Source organism: Cyrtonyx montezumae, unplaced genomic scaffold, assembly GCF_038088225.1.
Source record: "Cyrtonyx montezumae isolate F1298 unplaced genomic scaffold, pur_monq_1.0 scaffold_5, whole genome shotgun sequence".
Lineage (NCBI taxonomy): Eukaryota > Metazoa > Chordata > Aves > Galliformes > Odontophoridae > Cyrtonyx > Cyrtonyx montezumae.
The window spans coordinates 2741183-2755008 of record NW_027072056.1 but is presented as its reverse complement, the minus strand read 5'-3'; the positions used below and the strand labels follow the sequence as shown (position 1 = coordinate 2755008).

The window sequence follows — 13826 nt, the reverse complement described above, 5'->3', positions numbered from 1 at the left end:
GGCCAATCGCAACGCCCGCCCTCTCCCGCCGTGGGCGGGGCGGGGCCGCGCGCTCACTCCCACGCGCCGCTCTAGGCTCCGAGCGGAGAGGAAGGGGCGGCCGGCACGTGCCGAGCACTTCCGCCGCCGCCGCCCCCGCCCCGGGGAGGGCGGGCCTTCCGGGAAAGGGCGGGCGGGAGCCGCCGCGGCGCTGCCCCTCTCCAAGATGGCGGCGGTAACCTCGGCGCGTTCTCCCCTCTCTCTCCTGCGCAGGCTCCGCGGACCCCCCTCCAAGATGGCGGTGAGCCCCGGGGAGGGGAGGGGCCGGGCGGGTGGGGGCAGGGCGCGCCGGCTCTGCGGACCCCCGCGCGGGGCCGCGACACGCGGCGGGGATCTGGCGGGCACGGGGCCCGGCGGGACAGCGGCGTCCGGGGACCGCGCCGTGACTCAGCGCCGCGGGGGAGGGCTGCTTGGGGGGGGTAAGCAGGAGTTCCGGCCTCAGTGCCCCCGCTACGGCCGCGATCCGTCGGCCCCGGGGTGTGGGGGGGCCCCGCGGGGCGGCCTCGGGGTTGGGAGGGCCGCGCCCCGCGGTTGCGCGGGGCCCGAGGGCCGGGCCGGCTTCCTGTGCGGCCGGGAGAAGCGGCGGGCACCGAGCGGGCCGAGGAGGAGCTGCCCGCTTCGGGCCCCGAGCGAACCCGGCGCCCCGGGCGGCCTCGGAGTGCTGCAATTTGCAGTGTGAAGTCCGAAACGCCATTAAATCTAATTGATGTAAACAAACGCTGTGTTAGACTTTAAACGCTGCGCAGGAGTGCGAGAGCCGCGATGAGCTGATAGCGTGGTGGGCTGGGCTACCGCGGCGACCATCCAATGCATCGGGCGCGTTGGAAGAGCCCGGATCCCATTGGTCTGGGCGGCTTTTCCTCGTCTGTTTATCCGTGCTGCGGTTAAAAAAGCCCCATCTCACACGCTTGTCTTCAATCGCTGCCTTTCAGGTTATGTCGTAACCACGAAGCGAAGGAGCAGTGATGGAATCACTGGACACCGAGGTGAAAGCACGGAAGACTCTGGGAACTGTTGAGTACGTAGAGTCTTTGGGCTTCACCCAGGGAATCCTGCCGACGAAGAAGGATGTGGTTCAGAACATGCTGTACCTGCTGCAGCCCAAAAGAGCTGGCCAGGCCCAGCGGTCCAAAGATGACGCGGCCCAGCTGCTCGCCGAGCACCTGCAGGAGCACTGGTTGGTTTGCAACTTGCACACCATCGGAACTCAAAACATAAAGAAACTGATCCTCAAAATGTACGAGGAGTTTACCAGATTGTACCAGACCAGGAAGCAGAGGCAGAACCAGAATTACGCGGAGAAAGCTGACAGGTTCAACGAGAGTTCTCAGAAGCTGTTCGACATCTTTTGTGTGGACACACAGATTAGAAATAAGCTGGAGGAATACAGCGGAATAAAAACGACTGGCATCGAGCTGAAGTTTCTTGAAGATCAAAGGAGTGAAAGGAAAATGTACTACGAAGATTTCACAGACAAGCAGGAACTGAAAATGATGGAAAGAAGACAAAAGATACAGTGCCTGGAACACTTCAGAAAGCTCGCCAGGGAAGAGAAGGAGAGAAACAAAGTGAAGGGAACGGCATACAGAACTGACGAGCACAGTGAAGGCACGAGTGTGGATGAGGTGTATCCCGTGGAGGAGGAGAACGGAGGGGCTCCAGCCTTCTCAGTGCGGGGCAGAAGGAAGCGCCGGCGCACTGCGACTCCTGCCAGCAATGCCATGCCCCTGGAGTGCCAGCATATACGGATGAGCATCAGGAGGGTTAGGCCTGGGTTCTACGAGACTGTGGAGAAGGCAGAAAACTGCTAGTGTATGCCGTGGTCAGCAAGCAGAGCTGCTGGAGTACAAGGTGGCAGTACACACGTTAGGCAAGTTTGAAATCCCACCATCAATTGGCAGCGTTTGTTTGAGATCCCCAGCCAGAGCTCAGGAACATCCTGCCTCCGGGGAACGGCGACAGCGGCAAGGACTAAAACACACGAACTTGGAAGGATAAGTAGTCATCAACTAACGATGCAAAGGCTCAAACCTAGCAGATGATCTAAGTTGATGTAGCCTATAAGCCTCTACTTCCAAGGTCTTGTCTACATCAGTGGGTTTTTGAAAGTCTCTCACCATTTCTGAGCCAGCGGTGGCCTAACAGGACTCCGATTTACTGCAGGGAAATAACTTGGACTTGTTGCTGATAGAAAATTAATGTGCTGAAGAGCCCTAACCTCCCGCTGATGTCAGTGGGGGGGAAGGGTGCTCAGCCCCTTTCAGCAGAATTGGCGTTTCTGCGAGGAAGGAAACTAGTTTTCTTGTGTGTTACCCAGTCCCAGAGAGGCGTGCTGTGATTTCATAAAGGGATTGCTCTCCTTCTTGAGGAGGAGAAGAGAGACCGGGAGCCGTCTGAGTGCTTCGGCTGTAAAAACATTGATGGTTCTGAATATTTTATTCTGGATTCTGTGTTGATGACGTCTCCTTGATCAGGATAAACCTTCCTGCAATCGAATGAGTTTTAATATAAATCTTTAAGCTAGGATCAGAGATGTGAATCCTAAATGAACTGATAGTTTTTATCTTCCTGGGGAGAGGGGATGGTATTAAGATAGAGGAAAGGATGCAAATTGCATTATTTAGTTTAAAGATGGGAAAAACTTTATAAAATATTATCCTGTCGTCTTAGGATATAGGGAAGGAAAAAATCTTCCCGTGTGTAGCTGTGGTATTTGCAGCAAAAGGCTCCTTAATCTGGACTTGCTTCTCCACCCCCTGTAGGTACGTGCTGACCAGCAGAGTGGAAGTGGTAGTTTTCCACCGAGAGTTTATTTGAGAAAAGTATAATCCTCTTGCCCACGTGTATCTTAAGCAGTGACATGTCTGTGGTTTTAGATATATGCAGTACGAGGGTGTCTGCCATTTTTAGTTAAGATTGCTTTACTGGTTTTTAAATACGAGTTGAACTTTCTACGAAACCCAGTGCTGGAGGTCTCCCTGGTGAGATTCCCAAACCTTGCCAGATTACATTTAACAAACAAACAAAAAAGCAACAAGTCTCTGTCCTCAGAAACACTCTGACAGAAAGAGCTCCAACTTGCCTGGTTTTCAAATTTACCTTTCAGTGTGAACATTTCCCCACTCCAGTATCTCAGCTTTACCCCGTTCCTTTCCTCATTGTCCTGCGTATCATTTTACTGATATTAACTTGCACTGTTTCATTCTTTAGCTTTTGCTTCCTTTAACAATAAATGCATGTACAAATAATTTTGACAGTTCCTGTTACTTTGATGCATCAGTTCTTGGACTGCTTTGAAGTCCTATGCCAAAGGAGGAACGAAAAGCAAATTAGCTGCTGTTCAGATGGAGGTGCAGCAGAGCTAGGAAGCAGAGGAGGAGGTGGTGGCAGCCCTGGCCCCGCTGCTTAGTCAGGCTCAGCTGCATCCACTTTGTCCCTCCTCCTGAGGATGGATCTGTCTGGCTCTGGGCGATACGTCGGCGTCCCAGCGAACTTGCTCGTTAGTAACTGCTGGGATCCTTGCTGTGTGTCTGACGAGTTCTTGGTAAGTTGCTCCAGAGTATTTAGTGAACTCAGTGTACTCCGCATCACTCGTAGCGTCGTTACAGGTTTGATTGCATGTTTGATACCCGTGCTCTGCTCCAGAGATCGCAGCCCTCTCCTCTCTGACGTGCTTCACTGACTTTCCCCTTGCAAATGATGTCACGTTGAAACTATTTGCCTTCCAGCCCTGAGATGCTGGACTCCGGCCTCTCACGGGGCTCCTACACCAGCAGCTCTGTTTCAGCAGGGAATATAGCCAAGCTCGGACCTCGCAGAGTTAGAATTTTTTAAATAACTGCTGTAACCCCCCTTTGTACTACAGATATAGCAGATGGTATAAGTGCTAATGTGTAAAGTAAACCCGCCGGGGCTGAACAGAGTACAGAACACAGCTCTGTAGTGCTTTACGGTTTTCAGGGATTCAGGGAATTTAAGGTTGTCAGATCTGACTTCCTGTGTACCACAGGGAACCACGTTTCGTTCAGGAGCCCCGTGCTCAGCCCTCCTGTTCCAGCTCAGCTGGCGTGTCTCACAGAGCTGAAGGTGTCGGGACGCTGCCGCCTTCCTCAGTTATCTGCTTGTTTGTCACCTTTGCTGTTTTTGAGTTAAAAGAGATGGCGTTGTAGGCTGTGATTCGTTTCATGACATCTTGTACAGGCTGAGCAGTGTTAATTGCATTTAAATCGTGTCTGCTTCTTAGCTGGGTTTGACTGTGGATAGAGCCAAAGCCTGGCTCTGTTTCTGCTGCAACAGGGGGAAGATTTCTATAATGATGTATTCTGATTACTCTTCATTGGGACCATGGTGCCTTTTTAATCAGGACAGTAAATCTTGTCCCAGGACTCTGTACTTTTGTACGTTAACGGTTGTTGACTTTCCTTTTTTGGTGTGTCCCAAATAAATTAATATAACATACTTCTGGGCTTTTGTTTCTTCTTTCTAAAGGGGGAGGAAAGAGGACACTGAAGCTGAAATAAAACTCTGCTACACTCTCCCTACCAGGCTCTTGCAGGAGCAGCTGCAAAGCGTGCAGGTGGACCTGCTTTCATCTGGACCACGCAGGGCAGCAGTAGGACAGCCTCTAGGGATAGGACAGTCTAGAAGCCCCACGTGGAGCCTTTTTCCCAAAAGCACTGGAGCCCCAGAGCAGCAGGAGGTAAGGGGAGAGGGCTGAAATGTGTGCCTGGTGGCAGCGTTTTGCTTTGGCTGCCGGTGTGCTTCAGGCACCGAGAGATCCGTATCACAGTGCCTCTCCTTCCTGGTAGTGATCTCGTGGTCTTGCCCTCTGCAGGTTCCCCTCTCTGCCTGCTCTCTCCTGACTGTGGGGACACGTTGGGATTGTAAGAGATGTGCACGGGGCAGGTGGTGTCTGAGAGACGGCTTGGGAACGCTCTGTGGGACCTCGGTGGGAAGGAAGAAATGGTGAAAATGGTTCCTTTACTTCACCAGCTTGTCAAGGGAGGAGGGATTGGAGATGCATCCAGGAGCTGCAAGGGATCCAGATGGATGTGGAGGTGATGATGTAACTGGGTGTTTGTGGAAAACATTTTCAGCAGCTGGATGGCACGTAGCAGCAGTGCTCCCCTACCTTAACACTTGTGCTTTGGTTTTTGCAGGAGGAGCACTGCAAAAAGGACATCCTGAAACCTGAGTGTGGCCGGCCTCCACTGCCAGTCTCCAGCCCTCAGACCCAAGCAGGGCTGCTGCCAGCCCCCAGGACTGTCTGACTCCTCTCTGCAAGCAAGAGCTGACCTTTCACGGCCTTTGAACTGCCAAGGTCTGCTCTAAGCAAGATACTACAGAAATAACCATCCAGACTCCCAGTAAGTACGTGCCTCTTCATCTGGCACCTGGCAGCCCCCGCTCTGCCTCCTGCCTAGCATCTCAGAGAGGGGAAGGAACATCACAAAAAGCACCTGAAATGCAGATTACTGCACTGCTGAGCTGGCTGGGTATGGAAAACAATCTGTCCTTGATTCAAAGCACAGGTGCAGTCACAGTGTTGGTATTCAAAACAAGTCCAGTCAAGCCCAGCAAGCAAAGTGCTGTGGGCACACAGCTCTCAGCTGCACTGGGCAGCACCCCTGCACGAGGGAGCACCTCTTTGTAGCCGTGGGTGTGAGGGCTGCCCCTGCAGGGAGTGTCACAGCCTCCTCTTGGAGCTGCTGGACAGCTTAATAACCCAGGCTGAAGGTGACTGGCAATGGGAGCACAGGGTGGGACGTGGTGCTGGCCTGACCTCCATACCACAGCTGCCAGGGCCTCCAAGGGGAAAAAAAACACTTCAAATCCTGAGAAGAGCTCTGGGGAGAGAGTTTCGTCGGATGAACATGTTAAATAATTAACCAGAAATGGATGAGGGTATTTCCTGTCCTTGCAGGGGGTGTTGTCTTGTTATTCTTGAGTTTCTGGACAGCAGCCACCATCTGCTGGCAGGGCTTTGCTGCCAGCAGAGCCACGCTCCAGCCCAGGCACATCTGACCCTGCTGTGCCACCATGGCTCTGCCAGCAAAGGTAGTGCTGTGGTAGCAAAGCTGATGGCAAACAAAACCATCGACAGGCTGTGAGTTTATTGAGCGATGCACCTGCTGTGCTTTCCTTACTATGTGTCCTCATTTAAAAAAAAAAAGAAGCTCTCTCCAAGGTCAGTTTGTCCCACCTGCCTGCAGCCTGGTGAACTGAAGAGACAGGAACATCTGTCCAAGGAAAGCTGGAGAGCAAAGCTGCTGATTTCACATGTTCTGCTTTGGCAACAGATCAAAGTACTGATGCTACAGATAGGGCTCAACTTGCCCCTTTCATTCGAGGTACTGATAAGGAATATCCTCTCACAGAAGTAATGGCTGCTTTGGTGCCACTGAAAGACACAGCTTAATCTCTTGGTTTGTAGGGACCAGTAAAACATTACGTTGAAGCATTTCTCTTTCATTTTTTATCTGGTGTAGCTCCTGACAGTGCCCTGGCAGTGGTTGGTTAAAAAAAAAAACCAACAGGGACTTGTACAATTAGTTGGTGATGGAACCACAGCCAGCAACTTGTGTTTGATGATACGTCAAGAAAATGCATGTGCAAAAGCTTTAAAAATGGGTAATGCTGTGCCTATCATCATCAAAGCTGTGAAGTCCATAAAGTCCAAAGGATGGAATCGCTGCCGGTTCCAGGAGAGCTTTAAAAGAATGGACTCTGATGGTGGGGACATCAGTTGCTACAAAGGAAAATGATTTTATGGACTGTGAAATGAAATCCAGTGCTTCGGGGAACCCAAAGGGGAAGCTGTACCTGAACGTGACGATGGATAATGGCTCCCAGATTCAGCACTTCTGGGGCTCTGACTGCTCATTTAGATGTGTTAAATGTATGTCTTCAAGCTCAAACTGAACTCACCTGCACTGTTCTAGACAATAACAGCATTGTAAATGACACCTACATTATGGAAACCTGACTGATGGTGAATAATTTCACACGCTGTGATCTGTTGGCCTGTGAGCAGCGAGAAATATGCAGCCACGCTTTCCACTGCGACAATGGGAGTTGGGAATAGGTTTCAAGAGTTCCCAAAAAACAGTCTTTTCCTTTTTTTGTATATTTGCCACTCGTTTCAACTGACATAAATACATTACCTGTGAATTTTCGAATTGAATATGTAGAGTTGAAATCAGATGTTCGACTCAAAATCTGTCATGTCTCTTTGCCGGGCCATAAGCCCTCTGTTAACAGTGAGAAATAAGGAAATACCCTTCCCTTCACAGCCACATCATCCCTTTTTGGCAGTGTGAGCGTTTCTGAATGATTATTGTCAAGGATGAACACAGGAAGAGTAATATTTCACCAAACATCTCTGCTGAACACCGGGAGAGCTCAGCAGGAACGGCACGGGGCCGGCCTGAGGGGTTAGTTCTGCAGCAATGAGGTCAGCCACCACCTTTAGGTCTTTGTTGCTGTTATGTTTTAATTAAAAAACAACACATTAAAAAAGTTTTGTTACTTATATACGTTAATATATATTTTAAACGCAGCCCAAGGCAGTTCCTGTTGGCTCGGCCTGGCCCAAACAAGCTGAAAGGATGGACAGCAGTGCTGGACTTACAGACATCCTTACCTGTACCACCTTGTAATGTGTGCAGCTCTGTGTTGGTCCCAATTCTGGCTGCACGAGTGCCATCAGGCTCTGCCCTGCAGCATGGGATGGCCGTGCATGGCACCTGCGACCCCGGCAGCTCTGAGTGCAGCTGGAAACCTGTGCTGGGGCAGTCCCAGATGCCTGGGAGGCAGGAGGGGAACCTTGGAGCTTTCCTTTTCTGGTCTCCTGGATGGAGCAACCACGTGTATTACATCACATCACCCCCAGGCTTCTTTATGCGAGGCACCCACAGAGTGCCAATCCCCACTCCTCTGCTCCCAGCATTTCCCACAAAATTGCTTTATTGCCCAATTTCCTATAGCGGGCAATTATAGCACTGCAAACACAGCCAGGTAATCCCCGGGTGCCTTCGTGACACCACCTGTCATTCTGGCAACGCCGCATCGCACCCAGACATGTTTGAAGTTTCTTCAGCCTCAGCATTTCTGCTGCAGGTGTTTGTCAGCTGCTGTGCTTCAGCTGCATGCGTGTGCAGGGGGGGCGACTGCAGCGAGCACTTGCGTTTGCCCTCAGCTGCAGGGCACTGCTTCCCACGTGCGGCTGAGTTTCTGGATGAGAAGAGCAGGTGCTGTGGAAAGTCCAGAAACTTTGGGATGACGCCTGGCTGACCGCAGGGACGGGGAGGTGGGGGCCGCCTGCAACAGTGCTCTGCCTCATTCCCCCCTCCTCATTCTTCCTGGGGTGCTCACCGTGACGCTGGGTGTCCTTCGCTGTTCGTGGTGGCTGACGCCGTGCCAGCTGCCAGGCTGGTGCTGCCCGGTGATGGGGAGAGGCAGTGGCACAGGGCTGCGCTGCGGGGACAGCTGGGGGCAGGAGGTGTGATCTCGGGTTACGTGGCCTTGTACAGAAATGAGTGGGGGTGCGGGAGCCTGACGAGTTCCCAGCAACCAGGGTGTATATTAAAGAGCGTCGGGGCCGGCTGCAGGGCTGCAGCAGCATGGCCGGGCTGGGGGGGGACGGGCACCTGCGGCACCTGCTGAAACTGCACCGCACTGAGATCGCCATGGCGGTGGATGATGTCTTCCCACTGCTGCACGGCCTCGCTGACCACGACATCGTCCCTGAGCACGTCTTCAAGGTGAGGCCGTGGGGGGGGGGGTCGGGTAGGAGACCGCAGTCCTGGCCCCCACTGCGAGGACGGGGTTGGTGGCACTCTCCTGCGTGTCCACGGGTGTCGGTGGCGCCGGCAGGAGACGCTGAGCCAGACGGAGCGGGAGGGCTCCCACCGCGCTTTCCACGCACTGCTCACCTGGCTCCTGGGCCGTGATGCCACTGCTGTCCGGGACTTCTGGGCCGTCCTCTTCAAGGACTACAACCTGGAGCGCTACAGCCGGCTCCGGCCCCTCCACAGCGCCTTCCCCACAGGTGGGAGGCCAGGCTGGAAGGGACAGCACCCTGGGTGCTGCGCACAGGCGGAGGTGACACTCTGCTCTGACTGTGCCTGTCCCCGTCTCTGTTGCAGAGGTGGACCTCGGGCAGCAGCACTGCAGCAGACGCCCGTCCCCCAGCCCCATGGCACCGACCCCACACAGGCCCCAAGGCAAGAGAAAAGCCCCCGAGGCGCGGGATGGGGCCCGGGTGGCACAACCCTCACCAAGGCACACTGCCAGCCCCGGTACAGAGGCCTAGCGGGGGGGGTGTGTGTGAGGAAGAGATGTGGGGGGCACTCGTGGTGTCACCCATGGTGACAGCCCCCCCAACCCTGCTAGGGCTCCTGGCAAAGGCAAAACCTGTGAAGAAGGCTGAGAGCGTGGACACTCCACGCACACTCCGTACCAGCGGTGAGTGCCAATGTCCTCTGGCAGCCAGGGGGACAAGCACAGGCACAGATTTCCCCCCAGAGTAATCCCAGCTGTGTGGTGACCGTCTGGGTGACGCCCCTGGGGCTGCAGAGCTGCCAGGCTGGGCAAAGGAGTGTGTTGGGCCAACCAGGGGCAGCAATGGGGCAGTGTTTGCCTGCGCATCACACTGGGCAACAGTAGGGGCCTCGGGGCTGGCTGAGCCCCCACCCTACAGGCCTCCAGGCTGCCTCAGTGCAGAGGGTGGTCATGGTGGCAGCCAGCGAGGTGCTTGTCACCTGTGGGGCTGGTGGGGGAAAGCACGTCCTCATCAGGCACACACAGGAGCCGGGTAAGTAAGTGCAGGCACCGGGCAGCCCCCAGACTGCCAAACGCTAAGTTTCATCCCCCAGATCGGGAGCCCCCCTCCTTGGGAAGGCCCCCAGAGCTGGACAGGGATGACAGAGATGGCACCTGCTGGAGCAGTGCTCCCCTCTCTTCCAGGCAGCACTAAGGCAGGCAGCAGAGCCAGGGACGAGCTCTGCATCCCAGCTGCCGGTGAGGAGCTGGGGGCCAGGAGCAGGAGCCGCAGCCTGAAGCCTGCTGCTCGACACAGGACACCCCAAAGTGTACGCTCCCCCCGCACCAACACACACCCTTACAGCTGTACGAAGCCACCCAGCAGCAGGGGCCTTCCCTTTCCAGCTGCTGGCTCCCCAAAGCCCTTTGTCTCACAGAGCGGGGAGATGTGTGAGACCCCCCAGGGCCATCTGCCAGTGCCCCCCGTGCACAGCCAGGACCTTGCGCCCTACCAGGTGAGCTTGAAAGGCAAAGTGGGACCGTCAGGGTGTTCCTGGTATCTCTCTCTCTACTGGCCCAGTCCAGGCAGCCTGGGGCTCAGCCACCCCACCATCACTGGGCTACAACAGCCTGGGAGCAGTAGATCCCTGTCCCAGATACAGTCGGTGTGCTGTGTTTGTGATGGGAGATGAGGCGAGGGGACAGTGGGTGGCAAGGTCCCCTGCGGCCTGGGTGCATCCTGCTGCCAATGCAAGGCCCTGTATCCCTGCCCATGGCAGGACAACGAGGATGAGTGCGCGGTGTGCGGTGACGGCGGTGAGCTCATCTGCTGTGATGGCTGTCCCAGGGCCTTCCACCTCCCCTGCCTGGTGCCCCCGCTGCCTCGTGTCCCGAGGTGAGCCCCGGGTTGGGATGGGGCTCCAGTGTACTTCACGTCCCCGCTGCTCCTCACTGCTGTGCTGGGGTTGTGCAGTGGGACATGGCAATGCAGCTCATGCGTGGCCAAGCTGGGCAGGCTGCGGGACGCAGACACAGCTGCAGAGCAGCCCCCTGCCATCCCAGAAAAGGAGGAGGATGGTGCCCAGCTGGGTGGAAGCCATGGGAGCACCTGCAGCCGCTGTTTCTCCAGGATCTCTGCACCCCAACACTGCCCTACACGTGATGGGAACCATGGGTGAGTCCTCTCCGCCCTTCCCTACATCACACCCCAAACCTCTCCATTTGTTCATACTGCTCAGAGAGTTTGTGAATACCTTGTTGGTTTGCAGAGGGCTGTGGCTCTGCAGCTCCTGTGTGGGCACCCCAGAACCAGGCAGCTGGGAGAGCACTGCAGCTGCTGGAGATGTGCTTCAGGCAGCAAAGGTTGGTACAACCAGAGCCAGAACCAGTGCAGGGAATACAGGCTGCTGGGTAAAGGCTGGAGGTGATGGAAGGGTGCTGGGACCCCAACCTCCAGTCAGAGAAGGACGGAAATGAGCACATGACCAGAGGTGGGGGTGACACATCTCCTCCCACAGTTGGAGAATGGCTCAGCGAGCAGTGACCCCATGTCAAGCAGGGAAGAGCTCGATGCCCTCCTGAGCGAGGTAAGACACGGGGTACATACAGAGCATACCCACGGGGTACTACTAAGTGCATTGGGTACCCCAGAGTAGGTCCCCGGACTGTGGGAAGGAAGAGTAGGCAGAGTAACCCAGAGAGGCTGAGAACAGAGTGAAAATGGAGAGTAACAACATGTGGGCTATCCTATAGGGAACCTGGGATGGGATCCTGCAGTGGGCAGTCCAGAGCATGGCACGGCCCCTTGCAGACACACACGGGCTCTACGACTAGTGCATGCTCCAGCTATGGAAGCCAAACTCTGAGAAGATAACGGAGAGTACAAATAAAGAAAAAGTGTGCAAAAAGAAAAAGAACAAACAATAAACAACAGAGAAAACAAATATAAGTGTACACTAACTCAGTAGCCATTACGCACAACGATGGTGGCTGACATCCCTCAAAACAAAGCTCAAGCCCTAAACAACCAGCCCGACCACATGTGACAAAGGGAAAAATACAGCACTGCAGCCCAGTGAGAAAAAGGAAGCAGTGTACAGCAGCTGGTTGTGCCAGGAGGACTCTCATCCAAGTACTCATTACCCACAACCCTGCTTAGCCTCTGAGATCAGATGAGAGCAGGTGTTACAACAGTGGTGTGGCCGTACACTCCTCCAGCTCCTGCTCCTGCACCCACACTCTTGGCAGCAACACAGTCACCCGCGACAAAAGGAGAAAAAAGGCCCCAGTGCCACAAAGCCCCAACATAAAAAACACAACTCTACACAACTCAACACTCCCTGGAGGTCTACAGCCCACACAGACCCTGCTTACCTTACCCTATGACACCAGCCCACAGCGAGCCTAGGCAAGGCAGCAGGAACCAGGGGGGAATGGGAAGGGGAAAGGGGAAGGGGAAGAGAAGGGGAAAGGAAAGAGGAAGCAGAGGGTTAATGGAAAGGGATAGAGAAAGGTGTTGGGGAAGGGGGAAGGGAGAAGGGGAAGGGAACAGGGAAGGAAGAAAACAAGCTATGGCATCCAGGATGGCCAACTTGTCTAACTTCCAAGTTCTGAGCAGCACTGCCCTACACCTCCCACTGCTCCCCAGAGGTCTCCCTTCCCACTTCTAAACCCACCCCCCACCTGCTTAGCTTGGAAGAGAGGCAAGATGGCGCCTTGGAGCGGTAGGATGGCCACAGGCACCAATGGAATGCGGCCACATGGCAACGAAGGCAGAACAAAGCCACACAGCCTGTGGGGGGAGAGGGAGTGGGAGACGGGAGTGGAGGGGAGGGGGATACTCAGGTTGGAAAAGACCTTAGAGATCGTCTAGTCCAACCACGACCCAACCATACTGCCCTCACTCAACAACCCTCCGCTAAATCACGTCCCTGAGCACCACAGCCAAACCGTTTTGAAACACATCCAGGGACGGTGGCTCCACCACCGCACTGCGGAGCCCATGCCAGTGCCTAACAACCCTGTCTGTAAAGAAGTGCTTCCTGATATCCAGCCTAAACTGACCCTGGCACAATTTAAGGCCATTTCCCCTCATCCTGTCGCTGTCAACATGGTCTCCCATGTGAGGGTCTCCCTCAGAGGAGCAATCCACACTGACCCTGCTTAGATTTCATCGTTGTTCTTTGCACAACAAGTGAGCTCTGTGTATTTCTTGCCATTTACCTTTTACTTTTTATATATTTCTCCGTTCCTTTTCGTACATCTCTCTGCAAAATACTTGCATACATACTTCTTTACCCTTTTACAAACTTAGGCACGCACAGTCAAGAAGAAACGTCACTTCTTCAGCTACTGCTGTTATACCCCAGACATTCGATCCAGCAGATGGCGACGTGGTTGTGCGGGAAGTGCTCCTCCTGCCTGCCTTTCAGCTTACAGACCCTCCAAACCCCGCAGCACAGAAGTGCACAGACGCAGTATTTGCCTCTACCATGGCCACCGTTATTCGAGCACAGGCTGACCGGGCCTGATTTTTTTGCAGGGTCCTGCCCTGTGCCACTCATGTGGACCAAAGCTGCGCGAGGATGGCAGATCCCATCATGTCCCTAAAACACATCACAGCCTCATATTCCCTATCCCCGCACGCCAAGCATTTGTCCCGTTTCCCTGCTGATTGAGTACTGCAGGTCCGCAATCTATTTACAGCCCGATCCCACGCAGCTTTGATCTCTCACGTGTTACCTCCTGTTTATCGTGTCTGTCCCATCCGTTTCCCTAATCTTGACAGCTGAGCCTCTCACTGTCTGCTTATCTGTTTCTCCAAGCGTACCGTAGGCAGTATGCGAGGCTGGGGAAAAGAACAACACGACTTTAAGTCACACGAAGGTGCCCCCACGCGTTCACGTGCTGCCCAGCGTTTGCCGCACGGTCATTCCGAGTGGCCTCAGCGGTCCCTTCCCGTGGGAGCCCCCGCTCCCGGCCGCCCCTCTCCCACGCGAAAAAGCCCCGGGGGCTTTGTGGGGTAC

General features: G+C 54.7%; 2 protein-coding genes across 2 annotated transcripts; both read left to right on the top strand.

The window, feature by feature from the left end:
- The first annotated feature begins 172 nt into the window (after nucleotides 1–172).
- Nucleotides 173–3293, top strand: LOC136056358 (uncharacterized). The gene is made up of 2 exons (XM_065748515.1): nucleotides 173–280; nucleotides 972–3293. The coding sequence occupies exon 2, from the start codon at nucleotides 1005–1007 to the stop codon at nucleotides 1848–1850; it is 846 nt and encodes a 281-aa protein (XP_065604587.1). The 5' UTR covers nucleotides 173–280; nucleotides 972–1004; the 3' UTR covers nucleotides 1851–3293.
- A 5367-nt stretch (nucleotides 3294–8660) lies between these two features.
- AIRE (autoimmune regulator) lies at nucleotides 8661–11708 on the top strand. Its single transcript, XM_065748391.1, has 10 exons — nucleotides 8661–8801; nucleotides 8914–9088; nucleotides 9186–9338; nucleotides 9415–9504; nucleotides 10207–10316; nucleotides 10581–10696; nucleotides 10775–10975; nucleotides 11070–11163; nucleotides 11319–11387; nucleotides 11554–11708. Exons 1-10 carry the CDS (start codon nucleotides 8661–8663, stop codon nucleotides 11632–11634), a joined length of 1230 nt encoding a protein of 409 aa, XP_065604463.1. The 3' UTR covers nucleotides 11635–11708.
- Nucleotides 11709–13826: the final 2118 nt, after the last annotated feature.